The sequence below is a fragment of the Tetrao urogallus genome (genome assembly GCF_951394365.1).
Source record: "Tetrao urogallus genome assembly, chromosome: 9".
Classification (NCBI taxonomy): domain Eukaryota; kingdom Metazoa; phylum Chordata; class Aves; order Galliformes; family Phasianidae; genus Tetrao; species Tetrao urogallus.
In genome coordinates, this window is record NC_136822.1 from 2,069,045 (window position 1) to 2,095,990 (window position 26,946).

Sequence of the window (26,946 nt, forward strand, 5' to 3'; positions counted from 1 at the left end):
GCACAGCAACTCTTCCTCTGGCTTTGTCTGTGTGAAAGAGCAGCGTGCTTTCTCTCAGCGGTCCCCCTGGAAGGAACAGATGCTCTCTTGGATCGCGGTTCATCGATCTGTGCGTTTGTAAGACTGCGGGCCTAAAATCTCTCCTTCTCCCACAACCGGCTGCCCGCCCACTCACACTCCCACACACGCAGCTCCCCCTGGCGGCCGCCGGGGTCTCAATGCACTGCACTTCCGGGTGCCGGGCCTTCCCCTTCCGGGCGCCGCGTCTTTCCCTTCCGGGTGAGGCAATGGCGGCGGGTGGCAGCGACCCGAGGACTGCAGATGTGGAGGAGGACGCCTCGCAGCTCGTCTTCCCCAAAGGTGCGCGGAGGGATTGGCAGGGCCCAATTCTAAGCAGCCGGGTACAGCTGCAGGTTCTTGGCGTTGATGTAGCTTGTAGTTTTTGATCTACGTTTTTTTACCACATTACATTGTCGCCGGCTGCCTGGAGCCTGAGTGAGAACTCAGCACGCTAACAGGCTGAATAATTATTTTGCAGAAAACAAAACCGGAGCTTTATAAACAAGTGCTGAAGGGCCGCTGGGTTTCTGATAGCGCCCAGTTCCAGCAGTCTGCTACTATTTTGTGCGCACGAGGCCTGTCTTAGCATGTTCAGTTTGCTTTAGGAACACGTTGGAGGTTTTCCAATATTGTGGGTGTCACCAGTGGATGGATGCTGCATGGCTAAATATTTTCTTCTTAAAACAAATCGTGCGTTACTGAAGTTCTGACAAAACTATGCGAAGAAAGCATTGCAAAAATGTAGGATCATAGAATCGCAAGGTTGGAAACAACCTGCAAGATCATCCAGTCCAACCGCCCTCCCATTACCTTTGCTCCCGCGAGCACTATTCGTTATATATTCGTATTATATTTCGTAGCTCCTCATCCAGACTCCTCTTGAACACTGCCAGGGACGGGCACCACCACCTCCCTGGGCAGCCATTGCAGTGGCTGTCCACTCTCTGAGAGAAAAATATGTCAGAAAAGCAGAAATTTGGGTCTGCAAATGTAAAAAGCGTGGTCAAGCAGACAAGTGGGCAGGGTGGCTGCTCAGAATGGTGTAATTTTTATCTGTTTTCAATGTGGAATTCTGCCCAGTCCTTGGTTGAAAGGGCGGTGAACCACAACTGTGCTGCTGTTATTTCCCAAAGCTCAGTCACACACACATCACCTATTAGTGGACTTTTTAATCCATGCTTTACTTCTTTCAATGCTGACGTTTGCTTGTTCAAACATAGAATTCGAAACTGCAGAAACCCTGCTGAATTCAGAAGTCCACATGCTTCTGGAGCATCGGAAGCAACAGAACGAGAGCGCAGAAGATGAGCAGGAGCTGTCAGAAGTCTTCATGAAAACTCTGAATTACACAGCGCGCTTCAGCCGCTTCAAAAACCGCGAAACCATCGCCAGTGTTCGTAGGTGGGTGGAAGGTTTAGGAATTTGATGTGTAACACCAGTGTTGTTTTATGGAAGTGAGGCTTAATGATGTGTCCCGATTTGGATGGCTGCAGCTCTGAATCTTGCCTTTCTGGAGAGGCAAGAAGTGCGTCGTGTTTTGAGGAGCGTTGTGCCCAGTCTCATTTGGGCCTGCTGAGCCTTCCTTTTTTAAAAGACAACATATTTCAGTGAGCAGGAGGGTTTTCTAGGCTATTTGCAGTGTAATTCTGGGGTCTTCCCACAGCTGTGACTTTGTTTTTACCTAATCAATTATGTAATAGACATTTCTTCCTTCAAAAAACTTGAATGCGGTGTCAAGAAGCGGAGTAAAAGAGAGAGTTGGATGTTATCTGTTTGGTTTGTTGTTCCTCTGCTTATCTATCTTGCTTGCAATTTCACCAAGTTGTTGTCTTTCCTTACAGCTTGCTGCTCCAAAAAAAGCTCCATAAATTTGAATTGGCATGTTTGGCCAACTTGTGTCCTGAGACTGCTGAGGAAGCCAAAGCTTTGATTCCTAGGTGAGCATTTCCTAGGTGTACCAAAAGGAGTGTTGTGTACTTTCCAGTGATCTAAAGCTAGCTATGGACAGACACCTTCTCCACAATCCAACTCTGTTGATGAGAAAACTTTCCATCTCAGTTTTTCTATACTTACCCATTGCTCTGACAGTGAAGCAATCTTAAGTATCCCTAATGCACTTCAGATAATATTTACTGGATTAAGAGTGATAGAACTGTAAAGTTGGAAGGGACCTTTGGAGTTGGAAGGGATCTTTAAAGGCCATCTGCTCCAACTCCCCTGCAGTGAACAGGTACATCCACAGCTGGACCAGGTTGCTCGGAGCCTGGCCCAGCCTGGTCTTGAATGTCTCCAGAAGTGGGACTTCCACCACATCTCTGGGCAATGGCTTAAACTGGGGTTCTCAGCCCATCCAGCTGTGTTTGTTGTTGTTTTTTTTTTTGCTGTTCTTGTTGGCATAAACAACAGAGTCTCCCTATGAACCTCTGGGTGGATAAGTACACATGGGCAGAGAGATCTTCCAGTATCATTTCTTCATTTGTTACTTCATGCCCTGAGATAGAGGAGGAATGAGACACCCATCTGAAGTACAGGTTTTTCTTTGTATGCTAAGGTTTCATAGAATCATAGAACCTTGTAAGTTGTACACACGTTTCTTGAATACCTTCACAAAAAATTGACCACCCCTCCCCTGGGCAGCCTGTTCCAATACCTAACCACCCTTTCTATGAAGAAATTCTGTCTAACCTAAATCTCCATTGGTGCAACTTGAGGCAGTTTCCTCACATTCTTCACAGCAAGTTTGGACTGGCTTATGAGCATGAGGCCAAGGGGTCTGGTTAAGCCTACACCTGGGTTGCCCTTTTGATTGTTCCCTGATTGCTCAGGGCCATGATTTAGCAGACAGTTGTTAGAGTTGGGATAGTATGGTTAGGTCGTGGTTGGACTCGATGATCTTTAAAATCTTTTCCAACCTGAGTGATTCTATGATTCTATGATTACAGTGACTTGAAATCATTCTGCAGATTAAACAGGAGGCTCTGCATGGGTGTCTGAAACGAATTCAGAAGGGAGCAGGGAGACTGTTTCTAAATGCTTTAATGCACCCTCATTGTTCTTACCTTGCAGCCTGGAGGGCCGATTTGAAGATGAGGAATTACAGCAAATTCTTGACGACATTCAGACCAAACGCAGCTTCCAGTACTAAAGGTGACCCTCAACCCCTCCAAATGAGTGGAAAAATCTGAGAGCTTTGTTTCTCTGCCCTCTGTACCAATCCAGCTCCTGGGCTGAGCAGTGGATAAAGGGAGCTCCAGCACTGTCATACACTCCAGCATATTGGAGGTCATTGCAGTCCTCTTGGGTTTGATAAGGACGCCTGCATTGCGAGGGCACAAGAACTTGAAAAATCTTTTCTTGGTGGCTCAAATATAGGTTTCTTCCAGATTCTTCTCCCCGATTTGGGAATTCCGTACACGTTTCTGCTTTTTAGCAGAAATGTCAACCTGTTTGGTTTTTTTGTTTGTTTGTTTGTTTTCAAAAAGAGTGGGGACTTACTCTTGACTCCTGGGCAGAATCAAGTCCTGCTGTCTTTCAAATGGTTTTGTCAGCATGGTGGACTTTCACAAGCTCAATTATTTTGTATTATTGCTTAGCATAAATTAAAATATATTTCTAATTAAGGTCCTGTGTTTTGTAAACATTACGTGCATATTCTGATTTACAAAGACCTTCTCAATAAACTGATTGGCCTGGAAGAAGGAAAACACAGGAAGAAGAGCTGGGACAAACACCAGCACGGGTGCCAGGTGACTGTTCTGCTGATGTGTGGAGTTCCTGCAGTATGCAGTGTACACTGTGGAGTTCCACTGATGTAAAAGGGAAAGAAATAGGATTACTCTGTTATTTCAGTTCTTACTGAGCCAGCAAACCAGATTAACTACCACAACTCTTGCTGGATCCAGATAATTATAACTAAGGTAGCACAAAGCCAGGCAGCGGAGTGAGCTTTCCTTTGGCAGATCCCAACAGCCCCTTTTGGCACTGGAAACGCTCCCCGGGTGCTGCTCCTGCTGTAACTCAGAATACCCTGCAGCGTATTTCTGGCATTTCAAGGCATTTTCATCTCTGAAACACGAGTTCTCGTACTTTCATGAGAACATCTGTTGCTCAGAAGGAGAAACCCCACGCCACCAACGCTTTGGAGCAGAAGGGAGCGGGGGGAACCGATATTCCACGCTAAGGCTCCGCGGGACGCAGCGCCTCGCCGCTCAGCTCAGCTCGACTCCTTCAGAGGGGCGTCGGGGAAGAGATGCGGGCAGCCCTCGCGCATGCGCACCCCGCTTCGCGCTTCCAGCGGCGCGGGTCGGCAGTGAGGGTCGCCCGACTTCCGGCCGCGCATGCGCAGATAGCTTCGCGCGTCTAGGTGCGCGGGTCGGCCGTGAGGGCCGCCCGACTTCCGGCCGCGCATGCGCAGGCTGCGGAGCGGCGGGAGGCTCGCGGAAGCGGCGCGCGCATTCCTCCTTGCGCCTGCGCAGTGCCCGCGGCCTGCCCGCCGCCGAGCGTCTCGACGTGGGGCGCGTGCGCCGCCCCTGGCGCTGGCGGGGGCAGGAAGATGGCGGCCGGCCGCGGCGGGGGATCGTGAGGCGGCGACGGCTGCTTCCGGGGCCGGGGGGACGAGGCGAGACGAGCGGCGGGGCGCGAGGGCGCGGTGCGAGACGCCGGCTGGACGGTGAGCACGGCCGGGCGTGGTGCGGGGCGGGCGAGGGGAGCGCGGTTCCCTCCGCCATTTTTAGGCCGCGGCCCAGGAGCGGGGCGGGAGGCCGAGCGGGAGGGAACGGCGGGACCCGGCCTCGTCTGCCTGTGGGGTTCGGGCTTCGCCGGGCGGCGGGCAGCGCTCCGCTGCTGTGTGCGGCTGCTCGGGGCCCGCCTGGAGCGCGCGTCCGGCTCCGATCGGAATCGAGCTGTTCCTCCTTGGGCCTGCGGGGTGCCGGGCGGGCACCGCTAGGAGGTGGGGCTCTGCGGGGCAGTGCGGGGCAATGCGGGGCTCTGCGGGCCGGCACGGCCACGTGCAGCAGGCGCCTACTTGCCCTGGGAGGTGGGTGCGATAGTGGTGATTTCTCAGTAAAAATTAGTAGCGATGATTTCTTAAAGTGCCTTTTTTTTTTTTTTTTTCGCTGGAGGCAACTCGCTAAACTTGGTGAAAGTGGGCATTGTTTCTCCCTTGCTGACTTTTAGCTGTTTCTTTATGATTAGATAACTATATACCTTGAAATACAGTATTTTGCAGCAGTGATAACTCATGTGAGCGTTTCTGTCTTACAAAAGCTGCAATAGGTAAGTAGTTGTGTACCCCTGGCTCTGTGCCTCGTTACGTCTTTAGTTGCAGTTTGTGGGCAGTGGGTGGGAATGTGTTTGTGAGCTTCAGTCCTTCATCCTTCTTGCAGCAGATTTCTATCCTTTTGTACCTGCCTTAACTCAAAGCTGTTATTCCTTTGATAAAGGCAGTTCCACGTGCCTATTTGCCAGAGACTTTATAGTATGCAGTCAGGAATGTGTCAGAGTACTTGGGGTTTCTTCCTCCTCAATTTGTCTGCAGAATTGAATTCTGAACGTTTTGTTAAAATAGATCATCTTTAATGTATCAGTGCATAGTAATAAAATCTCTATTTACACTCAACTTCTTGACATCTCGTTCAGTTGTGCTGTTGTATTTCTAATGGGTAGCTATGAAATTCTGGTGAAAAAACACTTTATTTAAACAGCTTCAGCATGGTAAGACCCATTTGGCATGTCTTTGATTTGCTGTTGGCATTTTTGGAGTTCTCTGCCCAGCTGCTCTAGAACTTGGAAGTTGAGCTTGACTTGACCTGCCTCCATGGGACCGTTTCAGAAGCTGGTGGAATTACCATATTGAGTTTTGATAAATAAGTACTGAAAAATGTTTGAGCTATAGAGAATTGATTGATATTATCTAGTTTGTATTTACCATAGGTTCACAGGATGGCTTGGGTTGGAAGGGAACTGAAAGCCCAGCCAGTCCCAGTCTCTGCCATGGTCAGAAACTCCTTTCCGTGGCTCAGGCTGCCTGGCCCAGAGCACCTCCAGGGATGGGGCAGCCACACTTCTGTGGGCAGCAGTGCCAGTATCTAAATGTCCTCTAATCTAATGAATGAATCCAGAGGAGAACCTCAAAGATGATCAGAGGGCTGGAGAAGCTCTCCTATGAGGAAAGGTTCCTATGGGGGAACTGGACTTGTTCAGCTTGGAGAAGAGAAGGCTGTGGGGAGACCTCATTGTGACCTTCCAGTGCTTGAAGGGAGCATATAAGCAGGAGGAGGAACGGCTGTTTGTGAGGGTGGGCAGTGACAGGACAAGGGGAATGGTTTTAAACTGAGACAGGGGAGGTTTGGGTTGGGTATTAAGAGAAAGCCTCTGCTGGGCACGAGACGTAATAATGTGGGCATTGTAATTGAGCTTGAGACAGAGGTAGTTTGCTGTACCAGAAAGAAGCCTTGGTCAGGGCAGGGAGTGAGAGAGCTTCTGGCTTGTTCCCATCCCTCACAGATGCTTCACTCTTCTGAGTGACTTAAAAAATATACTGGAGAAGACTTTTAGTTGTGTAGGGAGGTGGAAAAGTGCAGTTAAACTTCTTAGCCAGGTAGTTCAGTGTGAAATATTTCACTTCTTGTGGCTGCCAGCTGCAGCATTGTTATCTAGGGAATTTCTGCAGTTTGTTTGTTAAAAGTGGGGAAAAAAAAATTCCAACCTTGCCCAGATGCTGCTGTAGTTGATACTTTAGGAAACTGATATCTGAATGTTCTGAAAACAAGGTGAAAACTTCAGCTGTACTGCATCTCCGAGTTTTATATTCTTGATTTGTTGTGTTTGTCCATTATATCATTTTGTTATTTGAAAATGCAATGCAGAGTGGAAGTAACAGAAGCACAGTTTTTGCTGTTGTAGTTAATGAAAAAAAAAATCATTCACAACTGAACTTCAGGTAAACTGAATGATTTCAGAGCTTGATAGTGGGGTGAGGAAATGGGGAAGCCTTCAAAACAATTAAAGCTGTGATACGATTTGGTTTCCTCCCTTATAGACAATCTCTGAAAGTAAGAGCAGAAAAGTAGACACAGCTGCTTGCTGAACAATTGTGGGTTGTATTTTATTGTCTGTTTTGCTTCATTTTTGAGAATTCGTGACCCCAGGACCATGTAAAACTTAAAGCTGTTTGTTCTTAGAATCGCAGAGTCATAGGATGGCCTGGGTTGCAAAGGAGCGCAGTGCTCATCCAGTCCCAACCCCCTGCTGTGTGCAGGTCGCCAACCAGCAGCCCAGGCTGCCCAGAGCCACATCCAGCCTGGCCTTGAATGCCTGCAGGGATGGGGCATCCACAGCCTCCTTGGGCAACCTGTTCCTTGCTTCCTAGTGCTTAAAAACAAGTTGGTGTGTGATGGAATTTCATTTCTGGTTCAACCTGCTCCCACAGCCTGCCTGGGTGAGCCAGGTGTTCTCTTGTGAAACTCAAAATGTGACATGAAGTGTGTATTTACACCATTACTTTTGATAGCAATCTCGGTGTAGACAATGCATCACTGCTGTATGAAGTACTGGTTAAAATTGTTTCTCAATTTGTGGTAGGGTAATAAAAATTAGAGTTTATAGTGGGAAAAGGCAAGGCCTCAGTGTGTTATGGCAGGGGGAAGCTTGCACTTGTGTGAAGGATGTGATCAGAGAACAGCCATGAGTTCCAGCTCTTCATTGTTTTGCATTGCTTTTTTTTTTTTTTTTAAGTGTTTAGTTCAGGTTTCTTTCTGTTGTCTGAAGGGGATTTGGTTTAATGAAAACGTAAATCCAATTCCCAACAACTCAACACAGAATTTAAAAGTAACCACCAAGCCCAAACAGTCATGCTTTCAAATACTTGAAGCCGAAGTGTGGATGTACAAGTGTAAACCTACTGAGCTTCATCCTAAGATTTTTTTGTAGCTTGCAGCTTGCACTAGAGTGATCACAGGTGTGAATGCTCTGAATTATTTTACACATGGAAACAAGCTACTGGTAGTGGTGGTTCTTTTCTGATAGTGCTACTCTGCACCAAAGAATAAAAAGAAATAGGATTCTGTGTAGTGAGAATGGCCAGAGCAGATCCTTTTGTATCAAGCTACAGACCTGGTTTTTGCTAAAAAATCAACTAAAAATCTCATGTTCTGTTGATCAGGAAGGGTAAGTGCCACTTCCATAGTATGGGATAGCCTATTCATGAATTGGGTTGAGTAAGTTACAAAGAAATGTGGTCAGGAATTGGGGCTGTCCTGCTCTAGGCCTTTATTTCTGTATTATTTCTATCACGATTTCTCTCTTCTGTAGGAAGAAAGGCTTGCTGCACAACATCAGACCTTACTGTCAAATAACCCTGGTAAAACTTGCTGCACTCGAGCTTCAGAAAGTTATGTGGGAGTGTTCACAGGCGTGAATAGAATAGAGAAAGTGTGAGCAATGTTTTTGTATTCCTCAATCACAAATGAAATAATCTCTTCCTCCTTGTGCATTTGCATGCTGTGACAAATGACCTATCAAACATCTGCAACTTTATTTTTTTCATTTAAACGTGGTGGGTTTTTTTTTCCATCCCGCTCCTGAATCGAAACACTTCTCATTTTCTGTGCACTTCTAATTAGTGAGCTCATTTTGATACAAAGAGCAGTGTTCGTTGTGACCTCATTGCTGTTATTTTATTAATTTCTGCTATAATGAAATGTGCTGTTTACCAAGGAAAAAAAAAGAAAAATCAACTGTTGGATGTTTGTAATCTGTGGAGTTACGAATTTGGTGTGACCTACAACTTCATTTAATTTTAAAATTAAAAGCCAATCAAGGAGGGTGTTCTCATGCCTCTGTTCTCTTGGTTCTGGAGTCCTTGCCCTCTCCAAGCTACCGCATAGGGAGAGCCTTTCTCTGAGCAAAACGAAGGCCTTTTTGGTGACTTCTAATAATCTGTCAGTTCTGTTCTGCTCTGCATCTCACAAACGTTGGTTTTGGAAGGGCTGAGGTGGTGGGGAAGGAAGTGGTGGTGCCAGTCAGCCACCTCTGCAACAGCCGCAGCGCTGCGCTCCGCGACCGCTGTGTGCCTTGAGAATTCTTGTCTCAGTTTGTGCAGCAGCAAAAGTCACTCTTAGGAAAGAGCATCCCGAAATGCTTGAGATCATGGATGTTGAGTGCCAATTTTAGTTTAAGGTAGTTGGTCATAAAACATGGATTTTGAGCTGCCTGTAGTCGCTCCCCTGCAGCTTTACCTGGAAGCAGCTGCCTGAGGCGAGCAGTAGGGCAGAGTGGTTTCGCAGCTAACAGCAGTGATGTGTTGAAACTGAGGGGTTCTTTTACTGAGGCTGCTCTGTGTGCTTCCACATGGCCACACAGGTGCTTGAATTAATCCCCGTTTCTTTGGTTTGAATAGTTGAGGTTTCTTTTAAATCGTTTCCTCTATTCAGAAAGAAACATGATATGAAAGCAAATATGAATGTGTTGCTTCTTAAAGGGAGGCCAGAAACTGGATCGCAAGCCGTGCTGTAGTATGTTATGTGTTTGGTGTAATTTTGGCATTCATTATGAGGCTTTGGCATCTCAGCGATTTGAATTCTGCTGTGTGTGAGTGTTCATCCATAACTTTGAATCTGGCAGGAGCTGTGATGTGAAATGCTGCAGCTCTAGCTGATGCAACTGATGCAAGGGATGCACCGGGAGCCCCCAGGTGTGTGCTGTCCTGCCTCTGCCCTGCCATCCTCCTGCTGGTTGTTGGGCAGCCATATAGCAGCTGCTGTAGCCTGGCAGGGTGCTCCCCCCTGCTTCTGCTCCATTCTCTGCCTGGAACTCCTTACTAAGTTAGCTGCAATGCTGCTCTGCAGTTTGACCAATATTGGCAACAAAGATCTCCTGATACATTCGTTCTGAGCGAGTGGCCAGCCTGGTCCAGCTGTGTTTGTACTGCTGTAACAGAAGGGTGACACAGGACATTGATGGTTGTGGGCAAGTTGGTGTCAGCAGTTTTAGGTTGTGGTCATGTTGTGACAACTTCATCTCAGCAGTCCTTGAGCATCTTCCCACTGTGCTGAGTCTCACAGAGTTGTGTTTAAATGGTGTGATCAGGTCACATGTTCCACTGTTGTCCCCTTCCCTCAGCCCAGACCTGCTGACTTTGCAAAAGCCTTTCTTTCTGTTGGGGCATCTTTGTAAGCAAACCTGCACTTCGTTGCAGAGACTTCTTTAACACAAGGAAGATCATAGATGGACCAAATCTGCAAGTAGGACTGCAGGCTGTTTAGGAGTTAATATAGAATACTTACTTTCAAATGTTTGTGTAGTTCCTAAATTATAGAGCTGGGAGTTAAACCCATGCTTGAGTCAGCCATCACACCCTGTTTTGCAATTTCTTTCTACTGGTGGATGTAAATGTTTTTCTCTCAGCAGATCTAGGGGTAATAAATAAGCCCGATCTTTTTCTAAGAATACCTTCTGTGAAGCCTTGAACACTATCACTGCCAAGCATTCTGTACAGCAGGTTGAAAATATTGGCCTTAGCAGCTGGCTGGAGTGCTGCTTTTGCTGATGCTCTCAAGGCAGGTGACAGGAGGGAGAAAAAGGCCAAGGGATTTCAGGCCTTGGGAGGTGGTGCTTTTAGAACTGCACCTCTGCTGGGCTGTCCCTGTCACAGGGAGCCTGGCTGTTCTGTAACAGGGGAGGTCTTACACTGCAACCCTTGCACTTTAGAAATCTGTTGAGAACTGCTGTGTGTGGATTTGAATTTTCTTTACTGAGAAATGTGTTGGTAGAGAACAAGTGCATGTGCTTTTCTTGAACGCTACGAAATAGTAACGTGCTTTGGCTACTTGCTAGAGAAGTTGAAATGTGGTTGTGGAGCAGTGTACATCAATTAGATACAGTCTGCAATCACTTGTCTGTATTCACAATGAAAGGCCACAGAATTTATTCCTGGAGGAGATGGCCGTGTAATTTCAGTTAAAAAAGCAAGCATATTTCTAATTCATGTTTGTTAACGCTGTTCTGACTTCTGAACTTGGTGTTGAGTAAAAATGAAGCAATGCTCTTCTGTTAGTGATTATCACGTAACCTCGTGAACCGGGCCTGGCTCGTCTGGTGCTGAGCTAGCAACACAAAGGGCCTCAGGAAAGTAAGAAATCGATCGCTGTGCAGAGCTGACTTTTCCAGTGCAGCCAGAATCTTAAATTCGTCTTTGAAGATTGTGCTCTCGTTTTCTTCCTTTGAGAAACAGTGAGCGTGGAAAATGAGTGACCTAAGAGATGTCGATTCTTTATTCTGTGTGAAAGTCGTACCATCTCAACAATATGGTTCGAGAGAGAACTTTTTCAGAAAGTGGAATGTCTTAAAAATCTGGAATTAGTTATGTAGGGGATCAGCTGTGCAAGCATGTGGCGTGTAGTTCTTCCATCAGTACAGAAAGTGTTCCAGTATTTAATGTCCATTTGTACAGGGGGGTCTCTACTCTGGCTGTGTTTTGAAGCACATTTCAAACAAAACTTTCAGAACTGCTCAAGAAATACGACACAGACTTTCAAACATGGAATATATAAATAGTAAAATAATTGCCAATTTTGTTGCTACTGCAGGGTTGTTCCTCAGAAAGCAGCTTCCAGCACAGGTAGCAGCAAGCAGTGCAAGTGCTTACCTCTTGGTTTTCTACAGCAAACTGATGCAAAAGCTGAATTTCCATGTATGCTTGACTTAATCTTTGCCGAAGCAGATATCATAAAATCTTAGAATGGGTTGAAAAGGACCACAATGCTCATCTGCTTTCAACCCCCTGCGATGTGCAGGGGTGCCAGCCACCAGACCAGGCTGCCCAGAGCCACATCCAGCCTGGCCTTGAATGCCTGCAGGGATGGCTGCCTCACAAAAGAGGGGGGCAATCACCTCCCTGTCCCTGCTGGCCACCCCTTTTTTTGCATAATAATTCAGAAGTCTTCTCTTTCACTGTTTCTGTAATTATTTTGTGTGTTTGATTGCTGGAGTTTTCTGAAAGTGTGTGTTTTACATTGTTTTTTGTTCTTTTCTTTTTTTTTTTTTTTTTTTTTTTTTTTTTTTTCAACTGCTGTGACCCAGCAGTAAGTCAGCAGTCCTGCAGGGAAGCGTGGGGTTGGAATTGCCGAAGCAGGGCCCTTAAGAGGTTTTTTTTAGCAGCACTGTGTGATTTGGTTAAGTTTGAGCTGTTCTCTGCAGTTGTGGTGTGTCCCTTCAATGGGTGTGTTGGAAAAATACCTCTTCAGGTACTGTTATAACGATAGCATGAGGCAAATTGTCACAGGGCATTTATTCTGGAGTGTGGCTGCAGCAGTGCCCAGCATCTTGTCCCATCCTGACTTCATGCTCTGTATGTAGCCTGGGTGTGCTGGGCTGCAGCTCTGGCTCACAAAGCTGCCCTGCACAGAGCCTCTGCTCCTGCCTGTGACTTGGCTAGGCTGCAGATGGGTGTTTTAACATTCAAGCACATTTCCCAGCCACAATTAAGTAAGTCTTTTTAAGCCTTCTTACAGTTCTTCACGTGATCTCAGATGATAGCGCTGCTCTACTTCCTCCTGCTGCTCCTTCTGGACTTCACTTTCTTACTCCTAGAAATGTAATAGCTTTTCTTCTCTGTTTATTTAAAAAGAAACTGGTGTGGCGAGCAGTGCTACTTTGTCAGCATTAACACTAAGAGATGGTTCCTTAGGTTTTGTAGTAGTTTTTTGCAACGCTTTTTCTTTGCATTCAACGTTGGTTTTCATATAAAAGCTGTAAGAGTTACAGAGAAGTGTGCCAAGCACTCCCTGGAGAGGCTGTGAAAGGCCAGTCCTCCCAGCAAGTTACAGTTTACTCATTTCCAAGTGGTAGTGAAAAGGCTTTGATGTTTTCAACATTGTGAAGGACTCGGATATTCAACTTTAATGCATTAAACCTGCACGTTTCTGTTTCCTATTGCAAACAGTATCAAGCCGGTATTAGATTGCATAGACTTCATCAAAATCTGGGCAGATAGTTTCAGAATCAGATCCCAGTTGCTGTGTGTCCCTGGTTCTGTTTCACCCTGTAAACTGAAGGCCTTCTGGTCCTTCTTCCTTCCACTGATCATAAAGTTCTCCAGGGTGATAGGATTTCTGTGACTTTATTTCCCATTCTCTGCTGTTTGTTTGTCTTTTAAATCAAGGATTTGAGTCTGTTATTAAGTTGTCTCTTGCCAGGAGCAGAGTATGAACAAATGGAAGCGAAATGGCAGATTCTTCCATCTGTTGCATACACTGTAATTTCTCCCAAGAATCCAGCTTCCAGTCCAGTCTTCTGGGAGATGAGAAGGAAAGATAATAACCTGGTGGTTCTGTGATTTAAAAGTCAGATTTTGTTTCCTGACAAGTTGGTAGCTTCAAATTGTGGCCATAGGCATTCAGCATGAGAAAAAACTGGGCGGTGCTTTGGTCCGTCATGGTGCTGTTGTACTGGTGACTCACAGTAGGAAAGTCTGGGTTGTAAGATAAATGCAGCTTTTGTCAGTTGCCAAGCAGGAGTCAGGACAAAGGAATTAATTAGTACTTCAGAGAGGAAAAATATTGTCTTACTTTTAAATAGTGATTAAAATACTGGAAGTACACAGAACTGTCAGAATAGCAGCATGGAAATACAGCAGCACAGCAGATCTCGTGCATCTTGTAGCTGAGCTGTGGCAGCATGGCAAACATCAAAGGTGCTCAGAGCTTGCATTGTGAGAATCCCTTCTGTGGGTGCAGGGAGGCAGTTGTTGTGGGACTCCTTACTTGTCAAAACAGTTTTCTGTGGTTGAGGTGGTGAAGCAAGATGTGTCCCTGAGTCCTGTGAACTGAAGCATTTTGGTTTTTAAAGATGTATTCAAACACTGCTGTATGTGTATCTGTTTTGAAATGAATCTAAGGGTTTAGTTTGAGCATAAAATGAGCTGTGCTCAATATACTAGATAATGTTGTACTTATCACCAGAAGAACAAAGTTTGAAGAAAGTGTTAATTGTATGTGTAACTTACATGCACCTAAACCGACTCAACTCTTCAAGGATCTCAGGTTGCAAGCCCTGGGGAGGTCTTTCAGTCTGTTTCCTTCCTCATAGCCCATTCTCCCTTGGGCTTTCGGATGTCTTCATTTCAAATTGTCTGCATGATCTCTCTGATATCCTAGGAGGTCACAGGCTTACTGTTTGCATGTAGAACTTATCAAGTGTGGGGCTTCTTTTGTCCATTAAATATTGACACCTGCTGTTCCTCCTGCAGAAAATAAACCTCTGGAGTCGAAACCTGGATCAAAATAATGACGTTTTTCTAGGTCTTGCTCACTGTACAGTGGATTTTTTGGATTGGTGTGTTTAAAATGTTAGTCTGTCTTTCAGACGTTGTATCATTTGCACGTATGTGTTTGGGCTGTGTTAGAAGCACAGAGGCTTTAACATCGTGGTGAAATGAATTGTGAGAGTACAGAGCTGAAATGAAGGGGAAAGAAAACTTAGCAATGTTGTAACAAAATGAAACCAAAATATTTCAGGCCTCTCCAAATAGGAAGAGGTGGTTGTGCCCTTTGGGCAGAGTGCTTCACTTCGGTGTGACCAGTGCTTACTTCATCAACTTCTCTATTTCTTTGCGAAGAGTAGGAGATGTGTTTTTGTTTTATGTCTCCTGTTGGGATTCAAAAAGCTGCCATATGCCTCCCTCTCACTTAACGTGTTTGGAATCTAAATCCCATTTTAGGAAAGTACTTTTCTCAAATGAGATACAGTGGTGAATGGATGCTAATGTGTGTTAGGAGTACCTTTAAAGGTACCTGGAGAACTCTTGGGAAAACGTTGCTTGAAAAGGGTGTTGTAGAATGTAGGTGAGTATTTTTGTCTTTAGTTTTGTATTTTAGAGGCCTATGGTAATTAAAGAGTGTATTCTCCAGTGAAAGAAGGGTCGTACTGCTCTTAGACATCAGCTAGGCACAGACCTGCGAATTCATATAGCAAAGTCATGAGATGATTTGGGTTGGAAAGGTCCTTAAAGCCCTTCAGTTTCCAGCCCCTGCCATGGGCAGGAAATATGGCTCTATACCTCTTTCCAGGCCAGGCTGCACAGGGTCTCATCCAGCCTGGCAGGAATCAGATGGGATAATAGTTTTATCACTGCGTTCCCTGACAGAGAATCTCTTCTCACCATTCCTGAAACCTCAGTACCTAAAGTACCAGAAGGCTGTTACAAGGTCTCCCCAAAGCTTCTCTTTCTAAGCCCAGCTCTCAGCCTGTCTCCACAGGAGGAGTGCTCTTGCTGAAGCAGTTTTATCTGTCCAAAGTCTATGATCTATAAAAATACTATTTAAAAAGTCACGGAAAGTGTTGACAGAGTTGAGATTCCCGAGAACCTCAAACACAAACGATTTTCAGACTTAAGGTTGTAAATCTGCTTAAATGTTTTCCCAAGTAAATAGGAAATTGATCAGTCCCTTGAACTACTTGGTGTTTCCAATTAGTATATTCCTTGCTAGATCTGTAAGTTGGCATTCTTTTTTCTCCTTTGTATTTTTCCTGTTTTCACAGTGGAATTTCCTTCTGTACTATGAAAGGAGAATGTTTGGCGGTGTCTTTCCTTCTTCCGTGAAGTTTAATGGCACTGTATTATGCTTGGTCTGATTTTTTTTGTCTCAAGTGTTCATCTGGATGTGCTTACAGAGTTCTTAATCCAGAAGTGAAATGCAGAGGATGTTTTATCAGAGATGGCTACTTAGTGTTGGGTTTTTGCAGTCAGAAAAACATTACTGAAAGGAAATAAAGCAGTATCTGTACCTTGTGCATGTTACAGTTGTGCTTGTCTCATGGAAGGAAATAGGTGCTGCTGGGGCATTGAGCAACAACCTCATTATGCTGACTTTGCACTGTTGTTCTTGTCTTGTACTTTCTGCCTGGGAAAGCTGACGTAGCTCTTCTGTTAGTGATGTTTCCATTCAATCTCCTGATCCACATTTCAGACTCCAGTGTGCTGTTGCTGTGCAAATAATTACTCTTAATCTTCATTGTATAACAGTGAGAGTGTTTGCTGTAAAACTTGCTAGTGCAGACTTGAAGAAACAGAACATGGATTCATTCAGGAAATGTTCAGTGCTTGCTTTCCTCTTGTCTCTGAGCCATTTCAGCAGGTAGTCTTTCAAGCTGCAGCACGTTGTAGTGGAGAGAGGAGGGCAGCAGAAGCTTTGCTTACCTTCTTCCCAAGAATGCAGGTAGCTTTCTTAGCAGCTGACTCCTCTTGGTGTCTGCCAGGACTCCAGGCCCATTTCTGCAGTGCTGCTTCCCAGCTGGATACCCCAGCATGTCCTGGTGCTGGGCATGTTTCCCCTCCAGTGCAGGGCTCTGTGCTGCCTCTTGGGCTCAGCTCCCTCTGTGCAATCACCCACACTCTGCCCTGCTGTTAAGGAAGGTTGTTAAGGAAGATGTCAAACAACCTGCATCTGGTGTTGGAAAGTTGTGCTCTTGGTTCTGATGCTGTGCACCTGCCTCACAAAAACAGGCTGAGAGAGCTGGAGGTCTTCAGGCTGGAGGACAGAAGGCTCCTGGGGCCTTCCAGTACCTGTGGAGGGGCAAGGAAAGCTGGGAAAGGACTTTTTGTAAGGACAGGTACTGACAGGATAAGGGGAAATGGCTTTAAGCTGAAAGAGGGTAGATTTAGACTAGATATTAGGAAGGTATTCTGTCCTGTGAGGGTGGTGAGACACTGGAACAGGTTGCCCAGTGAGGCTGTGGCTCCTCCCTGGGAGCACTCCAGGCCAGGCTGGATGGGGCTGTGAGCAACCTGGGCTATGGGAGGTGTCCCTGCCTACAGCAGGGGTTGGAACCAGGAGATCTGAAAGGTCCTTCCAACCCAAACCATCCTATGATCCTGCGATTCCATATTAAGGAAATAAATGGAGTCTTCCATCTGAACACCTGTTGATGGACTGTGAAGTAAAAACCAAGTGTGATTAGTTTTTAAAATGGGAAATAGAGCACTGCTACTCTGGATTGCACTTCTAATAACCTTTTTTTCTACATGGTCGTTCTGAGTATAGCAGGAACTTCAGATTTCTGAAGTCCAACCATTTTTGAGCAGATACAATAGAGGTAAAGGAGAGCCTGCTGAGACTCCTGTTTGTCCTAGCAAAAGACAAAGAGTCTGATAACTTAACATTGAACTGGGATATTCATCTGGCTGGACTAGCAGTTCTTGGAGATAAATGTTAGTTTCATCTGATAAAACCTTTCTGTATGCTCACAGTTTGGAGAAAGCAGCTAAAAGCATAACAAGAACATAAAGCCTTTGTTTTCTTGATCCCATATCGTCTCCCTTATTTTGTCCCATATTGTCCTGGTGTGAACTCAGTGAGAAGGGTCTGTAGCTGTTAGGAGGTGTTATTAACACACACATGCCTTTGGTAATGCTTTTAAACTTTCCACTGACCTGGGGCTGTTTACACTGATGTCAGCTGGTGGGTGTCTGCTTGCAGTAGTTATGGGGGCGTCCCATCTAAATTGACTCACGTAACCAACAGCTGATCTACGTGTAAAACTGCAGTTATTTCTTGGAGAATGGATCTGTTTTTCTGAAGGATCAACTTGTTGCTTTGGAGCTTTTCCCCAAAATGGCATTTTTATGTCATGTTTCCTTGTAAATGGCTTATCAAAATGTTCTTGGAAGCCCCAGCGTGTTTATCAGTGTTCTTGCTTCTTGAACTTTATTTCTGCATTACCTACAGGGCAGTATGGATACTATATGGACTTGAAAGTTATTTTTTTTCCTCCTGATTAAAGATACCCTCTAGATTTGAGAGATTACAGCTGCATTTTTTTTCTGCCTGTCTTTTCCTGAGAGTTATAAGAGACTCTGGGATAATGTTAGGGTGCTCATCATGCTCTCTGTTTGAGGAAGTTCTGACACCTTTTTCTTCAGGTGAGCTTAATATTGTACTCATTGTGTGCTTAGAGATGTTACTTGGTGTGCCTCCAAACAATGTCTGTATCCTCTTATGCTGCCTGATACTGAGCAGCTGCACTGCACATATTTGAGGACTGGAACGGGCTCCCCAGGAAGGTGGTTGAGTCACCATCCCTGGATGTGTTTAAAAACCACTTGGATGTGGTGCTCAGGGCCATGATTGAGCAGAGGGCTGTTAGAGGTAGGGTAGGATGGTCAGGTTGTGGTTGGACTTGATGATCTTTCAGTCTTTTCCAACCTGAGCAATTCTGTCATTCTTGAACACCTCCAGGGACAGTGACATCACCACCTCCCTGTGCAGCCCCTGCCAGTGTCTGACCACTCTTTCACAGAAGGTGTGGAAGAAATGTTTCCTAATATCCAACCTGAACCTCCCCAGCACAACTTGAGGCTGTTCCCAGAATAAGGAAATACCTTCATGGTTTTAAAAGCAGATTTTAGCTGTTTATTTTAAATTCTACCCATTCTTTTTTTTGATCCTTTCTTAAGTGTGGTCTTACTCAGGGCAAACACTTCAGCCTTTGTGCAGAGGAAGACTTTTCAGCATTGATGTGTTTTCTTTTTGCTTTCATCAGTTTGTTGTGGTTAAAATTCTTGCCCAGCTCCAATTCAGGCGGAGGAGTAGCAGCTGAAAAGGGAGTTTGGAGTTCACTGGTTCACAGTGTGAGTGCAAAGTCTGAAGTTCATGCTTATGTTAAAGGCAGTGTGTTGTCGTTCTCGGCTGTGAGGAGCTTACTGTTGATGTCACTGAATGAAGTTACAAAATGAAAACTCAGACTGATTTCCCTTTGTCATCATCCCTTTGGCACTCATATTCGTTTCTTTTCGGTTTTGTTGTTCTTAGGAAATGTTAGAAATTGTGTAATTCACTTATTTTACAGTAATGAAATTGAAAGTGTATCCTAAGGCAAAGCATGATCTGTGCTGTATTTACTGTACGTTATGTGAAGGACCTTTTTATTTTCAGATCCTGGAGTAAGGATTTGGAGCAGCCCTTTAAAGCATTTTTCCTTGTTAGCAGCTAAGCTGGACATCAAATCTGAAGGGGCTCACTGTGGCTGGGCTGTATCAGTGTTACTGAAAGCAGATGTAACTTCATAAAGTGCTGTTTATTGGGAAGAAACGTTATTTACCCTCATGGACTCCAGTTACTGAGGGTGCGAACGCTGCCTTTTTGTCACCATTCTGTAGTAACCAATTATTTCACTCTTTTGCAGCATTTCCCAAAGAAGAGAGCCATGGCCACAGAAATCGGCTCCCCGCCCCGATTCTTCCACATGCCGAGATTCCAGCACCAGGCGCCTCGGCAGCTCTTCTACAAAAGACCTGATTTTGCACAGCAGCAAGCAATGCAACAGCTTACTTTCGATGGGAAACGTATGAGAAAAGCTGTGAACCGAAAGACTATTGATTACAATCCCTCTGTAATTAAATATTTGGAGGTTAGTTGATTTTTGTGTTCTTTGAAAAACTTCCTTCCTGAAATTCAGGATCCTGATTTCCAGATGTCTGTGGAATAGTCTGGAATACTGAGAGATCTACTGCCAATTTAAAGCTGACTGACAGATGTCTGTAAATTTGACATGGGATGAATTCAAAAGTCTTTGGTGCTCATAATGAAACTGCACATGTACACAACTGAGTTTATAGCTAAATTGTAAGCAGCACTGTTAACTTCATCTGTATTGGAATTCCAAGCTGGGAGTTCATCCGAATGTCTTCCGTGATGTTTTGACTTCTTGATAGACGTAAACTCAGTGTGAACAATGTACTTGTCCTTGTTTTGGTTTTGAAATAGGGATTTCTCCTTCTCCTCCGAACCAGGGCACCATAAATTGTATTCTCACTGTACTAAATAACGCTGCTCTTTGGGCTGTGGTCTCTGCAAATCCTGTTCTGTACGCTCAGTGGGCAAATGCAGAATAACTTAAATAGGTTTTATTGAAATGTTTCAGTGAAAAGTGCTTCTTTAGCTCTCCTTTTGGGGTTGTATTCATTTCTTCATAAATACAGTTTTTTGATCAAGACGTGCAAATGCTGACTCTTGGCTCAGAAGACAGCAAATCTGCAGAGAAAGGAATCGTTGAAACAGCTACATTGCAAAGGCATGATGAACTGAATTCAGTCTGCTGTAGACTGTGTGACTTTGGTTTGTAGATTTGTTTATGAGAATATTCTTTAAATATTTGGTGTTTATTGTAGGAAATGCCTCCCCTCCACCCCAATTCAAAAAATAGTGGACAAAATTGACTTAAAATCGGACAAGCAAAAACCCTGTGATGTTTTGAAAGCTGGCATAAGACTGGGATATGGCAAAACTCCACTTCCATCTTTGCTTGTACCACAGTTGATCTGATGTGATCCTATGAAAATGAAGATAACAGCTCATATGCAATTCCCTCTTGGCTGAACAAATTCTAGCACGTTAATAGTGTGTGCCAGACGTTTTAACTGCAGTTCTAGCTCATGTTTCTAATACGCACACAGATACAAGTTGAAGTCTGCAATATGAAGCTAAAGTGTACTTAATTTCTATTTTATATGAACTGTTTTTTACAAGTTGGTCTTTGACATCTCACAAAATGTAAAGCATCCAAGTTGTTTTTATCATTGAGTCGTCTTGGTTTTATGCATTTAAATGTACTGTTATCTAAATGCTCATACCAGCCTGGCTATCAGCATGTTCCTCATTTGCTGTAGTGGTGATATAAACTAGAAGTTTTCTTCTTCTTTCCAGAATAGAGTCTGGCAAAGAGACCAGAGAGATATGCGAGCAATCCAGCCTGATGCAGGATATTATAATGATGTAAGTAAAATCTTTCTACTTCCTGTGGAAGTTTTGTGGATAAAATTGGTCTGTAAAACTAGAGGGACTCTGCCTGTCAGCTGGGATTAGCTTTTCCTCCACAGGGGGTCTTAACTACATGAAAGGTCTTTACCCTCAGTTAACTGTTGCTATTGACATCTACGCCCATGAAAAAAACTGAAATTGAATAGGCTTTTAAAGATGGAGATAAGAACTTCCATAGTGCAAGGAGCTTAGATCTTCCTCTTGAAGGCACTGATTCTGCATGTTTGAGATCGTGAGCCACACCAGTTTCTGAATGCAGATGTATTCCCTAACCATGCAAATGGGAGCTTGGTTTTCTAGACACGAGTGTTCAGAATGCATGCTTTCCTTGCAGTTTCTGATTAGAAGTGTCATTTCTAAACCTTTTGTTTCTTCTTTCTTAGTTGGTCCCTCCTATAGGAATGCTGAACAACCCTATGAATGCTGTAACAACAAAATTTGTTCGGACTTCTACTAATAAAGTAAAATGCCCAGTATTTGTTGTCAGGGTGAGTATAGCGTTGGATTTATGTAGGTGCATTGCCTTATTTTAGAGTACTGACATTTTAAACTGAAGAGAGAAACAGAGGATCAGTTGAAACGTCTTCAAATAAAACCACCATGTAGAATGTCTGAGCTACTTCTGTGTTTGTTTGTGGAGACTTAGGAAATTAAACAGTTGGGTCTAAGTACAAAGAGCTACTTTTGGAGTTTGGGGTGCATTTAATCTTTTTCAAAGATTTGTTGAGGAGGTAATGTATTTTGACTCAGATAAAAGACTGATAAAGGTCAGCACTCCTTAATTCTTGTAGCATCTTTCAACAACTTTTCATTGATTTCAGCTGGGTTGCTTCATATGGCATGTTAGAGTTGTGTTGGTGCCAATAAACTTTCTTCTTTGTGATTAGATTTTGTTGTTGTTGCTTTAACAGTGCTGTAACTTTGTTCTGTTGCTAACAAAAGTCAAAAGCCCTCTGGCATGCTTCTGCATTTTTGTCTGTTTTGCACTGACTAGCAAATGGCTTATAAATACCATTGATGAAATGCCCTGAAAAGTAGCTTAAGATCTATTCAGATGATTGTGAAGAAATGTTTGCAAAGTCGAGTTAAGTCTTTCTTTTGCAGTGGACTCCTGAGGGGAGACGCTTGGTTACTGGTGCATCTAGTGGAGAATTCACTTTGTGGAATGGACTGACTTTCAATTTTGAAACAATATTACAGGTAAATTCATCTGTCAAGGTTTCTGTCCGTTACCTTGAGGTCCTTGAGCATGTTTTGGGAACACATCGAACGTATCTTCACCCGCTCATGGTGGACCTGTGGTCTAAATGTGGCAGTGGAAGCATCAGGGTTTGTTGGGTTTTTTGCTTTTTTTATTTTAATTTTTATCCTGTGCCTGTGTCAAACTGTGGCCATAGGCAGTCCTTCAGTGCTTCTCATTCTGCTTCCCTACGAGGTACTAACAGTTCCAGTCACTTTGGAAACAAAGTGTAAATAAATACCCTCTTATTTAGAGCGCAATTTTACACAGAGGAAGGGAATCCTTCTCTGCCCCTTCAGCTTTTTGAATCTAACTAGACCGTCATTGTTTTCGTTTCTTCGTTGCAGTTGTTTGAGTGGGAGCTTTTCTAACTCTGTTTGTGTGGTTCAGACAGTTGTTGAACATGTTTGCTAGAAGTTTTTTTCTGACTTTACAGGCTCACGACAGCCCGGTAAGGGCTATGACTTGGTCACACAATGATATGTGGATGCTGACAGCAGACCACGGGGGATATGTGAAATACTGGCAGTCCAACATGAACAACGTCAAGATGTTCCAGGCACATAAGGAGGCGATTAGAGAGGCCAGGTTTATACACAATATACCATTTTCTGTAGTACCTATTGCCATGATTAGACTGTTCTCTCAGTGTATTCTGGGTGCGGAAATGCATGGGTTCTGTCAGATTCTGGGAAACTTCCTGCACCACATAAACACAATATTTTCTTTTGTTTCCACATTCTCACCGTTTTGCTGGCACCTTTCTGAATTAGTATTGTCCCAGTATACGCCTCTGCAATATGTTAGAGATGTATTTGTCTGCCGCATTTTGCACTGGTATTCTTTTCATTTTTATATGGTGACAATGTGTATCAGTTATTCCTTTTTATACGCACTGTGTAAGACAACAATTTCATTCCAAATAAAGAATTCAGTCTTTAATAACCTAACTGAATAAAATATAAAGCCTTCAGAAATGAAATACCTGCATAGTTCTCACAAAATAATAAAACACTAAATAAAGTGAAGAACTGCTTGGCTTGGTGAAGCCAAGACTTCCAGTAATACTAAATACCCACACAGTCTGCCACATACAGAAGTCTAATGTTAATACTGAATACTGGGTTCTTCAAGCCTGAAACCGTAAGCAAGCCATTGAAGAGAAGACTGTAGGATATTCTCTTGGTTCAGTTTTGATACTTCAAATGTGCAAATGTATATATTTATATACACATATAAAAAATGGAATCTAAAGTGATACTGTCAGTAAGATGTAAATGAAGGATTTCTCTAAAGCAAACCTGCATATAATCCTTAGTGAGATACAGAAATAGAAGACATGTTTTTAAAGTAAGCCTGAAGAGAAGCTGCAGACCCAAAATGAAGCTAAAGCAGTGTTTCTTTGGGTTCAGGTGCTGGCCCTTGGTGATAAAGGTTCACTGCCACCAAAGCACATTCCACTAAAGTCACCATTTTTCTTTGATAGGGTGTAGCGTTTTCTGTTTGGTTATGAAAAGGTCTTCTGTTAGATTCAGTTACTGTCATGACTAAATATTGTGGCCTTACACTGAATTTCTCTGCTATTTTAAGCTCTCTCCTGATCATAAAGATCAGGGATTTCAAGAGGGCTCTCATGGTCTTTCACTGCACCAGAAAGGGAGTGAGTGCTGTCAGTTGCTGGAGGTGTTCTGGCCCTTGATTAAGGCTATGTAACTCCTTACTTTTCCAGTGACTTTCCTCATGTGATGTTGACTGCTCAGTCTGGAAGCTGCTTCTGTGTCTGTAGAATTCTTTTCATGGGTTGGGTAAAAGAAGGGAGGTTTACCAAATTTCTTTTACAATAAGTTATGTGGTTGTTTTATATACTGTTTATTTTATCACCAGTTGATTCAACTAGCTTTTTCATGTGACCAGCTTTCCCTTATTTTTGCTTTTCTGCTGCAAATCACCTGTGGCTGAAGAGGAGTTTTTTCCCTAAGAACTGTTCTCCTGTGCCTCTATACAGTGTCACTTGCTTATTGTATTGCAAAACATGAAAATCTAGGGTGATGTTTACCAAGTCATATTGCTGTTGCTTCTCATCCTGCAAAAAAGGTGCTACTGTATGCAGTGTGTAGGTAGGAAGGTGCTAAGAATAAGTTCTGGATTTCTCATTTGACTGGGGACAGCAATGCAATAGTAATCCCATGCTAAATTCATGTCTTGTGGTGAAGTGGCAGGCAACGTATTCACTTTAAAGTCCCTGTGTTCAAATGCATCTTTCAGTGTATAACACAGTATAATTTTGCCCTGTCTGAGAAGCATAGATAATCTGTTAAATGCTGACTTCTTTCCCCTGCTGTGTGTCTTCATGTAACAGTTTCTCACCCACGGATAATAAATTTGCTACATGCTCTGACGACGGCACTGTTAGAATCTGGGACTTTCTACGTTGCCATGAGGAGAGAATTCTTCGAGGTATGTGTACCAAAAGTACTGATTGGGGTATTTCAAGAGGGGGAATCTTTTTTTGACTAGGTATTCACCATACAGAACTATCAGCTTGTCTACATTTTTGGTATTACATCCCTGTCTTAAATCCTCCAAACAAGTTTTTGTTTGGCTGCTGTTGTTGGTGCCTTAGACTCACGGCACAGTTCACAATGGCATTACACCATTTACTGTCCACTTAAACTCTAAACAATGGAGATAACTATAAGGACATTTTTCCACCCCTAACATTGGTAGAAACTACTGTTTCTAGATGAGATACGTACACCTTTCTCTAGACTTCTGTCTTTGTGGCCACTTTTCCTTCAGAGCACACACTTTCATGCAGAGGATTCCATTTTTTAACGAGTACCTTCTGTTCTGATCTATGAGAGCCAAGGCGTTTAACTGTTTCTCAGTTCTTAATAGAAGGATGGTATTTAGGTAGAGAATATGACTACGTTTTGATCACAAATAATCCTAGCTGTAGTTCAGTAATTTTCTGTCCCACGTCTGTGTGATATTCTGTTGCCTTTCAACTGACTGTGTAGAGCTTTCTCTTTCTACAGTCATAGATAGTATAATAGTATAACAGCTTTTAATAGCTATTTCTATCAGAATATATTAAAAGTAGGGGTATATATTAAAGGCAGCTGTGAGATTGGAGGTTGTGGTCATGCAGATAAACTGCAAAGAAGACACTCAATAAAAACATGGAAGTGTGTTTTCAGGTGTTTTAGCTTGTTCATTGCTTTCCCGGTCTAAGGAAGGATTTTTGTTGTTTAAATCACGTCTCCAGCTTGGACCTGCGCTGGGTGTTTTATGAAGTCCATCTCTCTCTGTTTCTCTTGACTCTTAAGCTCTTCTTTTACTAAACATCACCACCTGGAAAAGATACTGGGTTTCGTCATTCTTGGGATGATAATTTTCTTGTCTGAAGCTGTGTGTAAGCATTACTTAAGGTGTATTTTTTATAGGAGCTGGCAAGGAAATCTGTAGGCTATTATCATATAGATTAATTATTCTAGAAGGACCAAAAAAGATGTAAGAGTTCATTCTTTTGTAAAGTGTGAAGAAACCATTCTGCACTGTAAATATTCTGTACCCTCCTCCAGGTATTTGCAGGAGGAAATGGCGACTGCCTCCATGCAGAGCTGTTGAGATTACAATAAACTCTGGTTCTCTTAACGTTCTTGCTATGTTCTGCGTAAGGCAGGAGGAAGGCATGGAGAAAACAGAGCTTACATTTCCTTCTGTCACCTTCTGATTGTGGCCACATCTCAAATAGAATTATGCTTTAATTTCTTACAACTTACACATCGCAGTCTCCGATTTTTAGTTTGCAAAATAGTTCTATAAGGAATCTTTGCTGCTTCTTGTACAGTGTACCCACAATATACTTTATTTTTGATGCAAGTTGGAAATATTCTCAAAACTTCTTATCATATCTCTGGATACAATTGGGTGGAGCACATTATTTGGTCTCTACTGTGGGGTAAACAAAAAGAAAATCCCTGTGTAACCAACACCAGAAAAAAAAGCACCAATCAACTGAATATCCCTATAAACCCAAACATGAGTGTTTGTGGAGTGAGGAGGGAAATGTTTTTGCATGACATGCAAATTTAGTTTTGGTTTTAGTCCTTAAAACGATGCAACTGGTCAGAAGACACATTTTGGAGAGCTGCATGGGAAGGATTTAAGTAGTGTCCTTCATGGGAAATACGAGCTTTCATTCATTGCTAGGAGTTCAGTGCTTAATTAAACCTTTTAGAAACTGATCTTCTTTCAAAAAAAATCTGAGCTTTTTGCATCTCCACTTGCATTCTGCTCATAGAAATGCTTTGTTTTAGTGGAACCTTGAAAAAGTGATTCCAGAATCAGTGATCTGTAGATTGAAATTCTGGTGGAACTTCGCTAAAAATACAGTTCATGATGTATAAAAACGTTTGTGACAAATACTGTGGTGAGGAATGATTGTTTCCTACCTTTGCAATCCATGCTTCACCTATGCTGATTCATATTGATGCTATGAAGTTGAAGTGATTCTACAGTTCTGATATTAAAAAAATGACTTTGTTTAGTGTATGATAGCCCTCTTTAGCTAATCTGACTGAAGTTCAAATTCAAGGGAAACTGTTGGTTTACAGTCAGATGTGTTCATTAAAGAAGTTTCTTGCTCAGGATAAAATACCCATGTATGGTTATTCCTACTAATTTTTCAGTATAATTAAAAAACAAGCTTAAGGACTTTTATGTTACAGAATGCTTTTAGAGCAGTTCTGTAAAGATCAGCAGCAGTAGTGGGATAAGCCTTGCTGGTATAGGAAGGACAACATGCTGCAAACTGATTACAGACCTATT

At 43.4% G+C, this 26,946-nt stretch overlaps 2 protein-coding genes across 2 annotated transcripts in view; both read left to right on the forward strand.

Moving 5' to 3' along the window:
* Positions 1-287: 287 nt before the first annotated feature.
* POLR2D (RNA polymerase II subunit D) lies at positions 288-3,205 on the forward strand (the record flags this gene model as incomplete). The annotated part of the gene is made up of 4 exons (XM_079539694.1): positions 288-360; positions 1,281-1,461; positions 1,902-1,997; positions 3,127-3,205. 4 exons carry the CDS (start codon positions 288-290, stop codon positions 3,203-3,205), a joined length of 429 nt encoding a protein of 142 aa, XP_079395820.1.
* Positions 3,206-19,260: 16,055 nt separating this feature from the next.
* Positions 19,261-26,946, forward strand: part of WDR33 (WD repeat domain 33) — a gene marked incomplete at both ends in the record, with an annotated part of 46,521 nt that continues 38,835 nt past the window's right edge. The window contains 6 exons of the mRNA XM_079539977.1: positions 19,261-19,464; positions 20,760-20,828; positions 21,257-21,361; positions 21,978-22,073; positions 22,550-22,701; positions 24,473-24,570. Coding sequence (XP_079396103.1) covers positions 19,261-19,464; positions 20,760-20,828; positions 21,257-21,361; positions 21,978-22,073; positions 22,550-22,701; positions 24,473-24,570 — 724 coding nt within the window. The remainder of the gene's footprint in view (positions 19,465-20,759; positions 20,829-21,256; positions 21,362-21,977; positions 22,074-22,549; positions 22,702-24,472; positions 24,571-26,946) is intronic.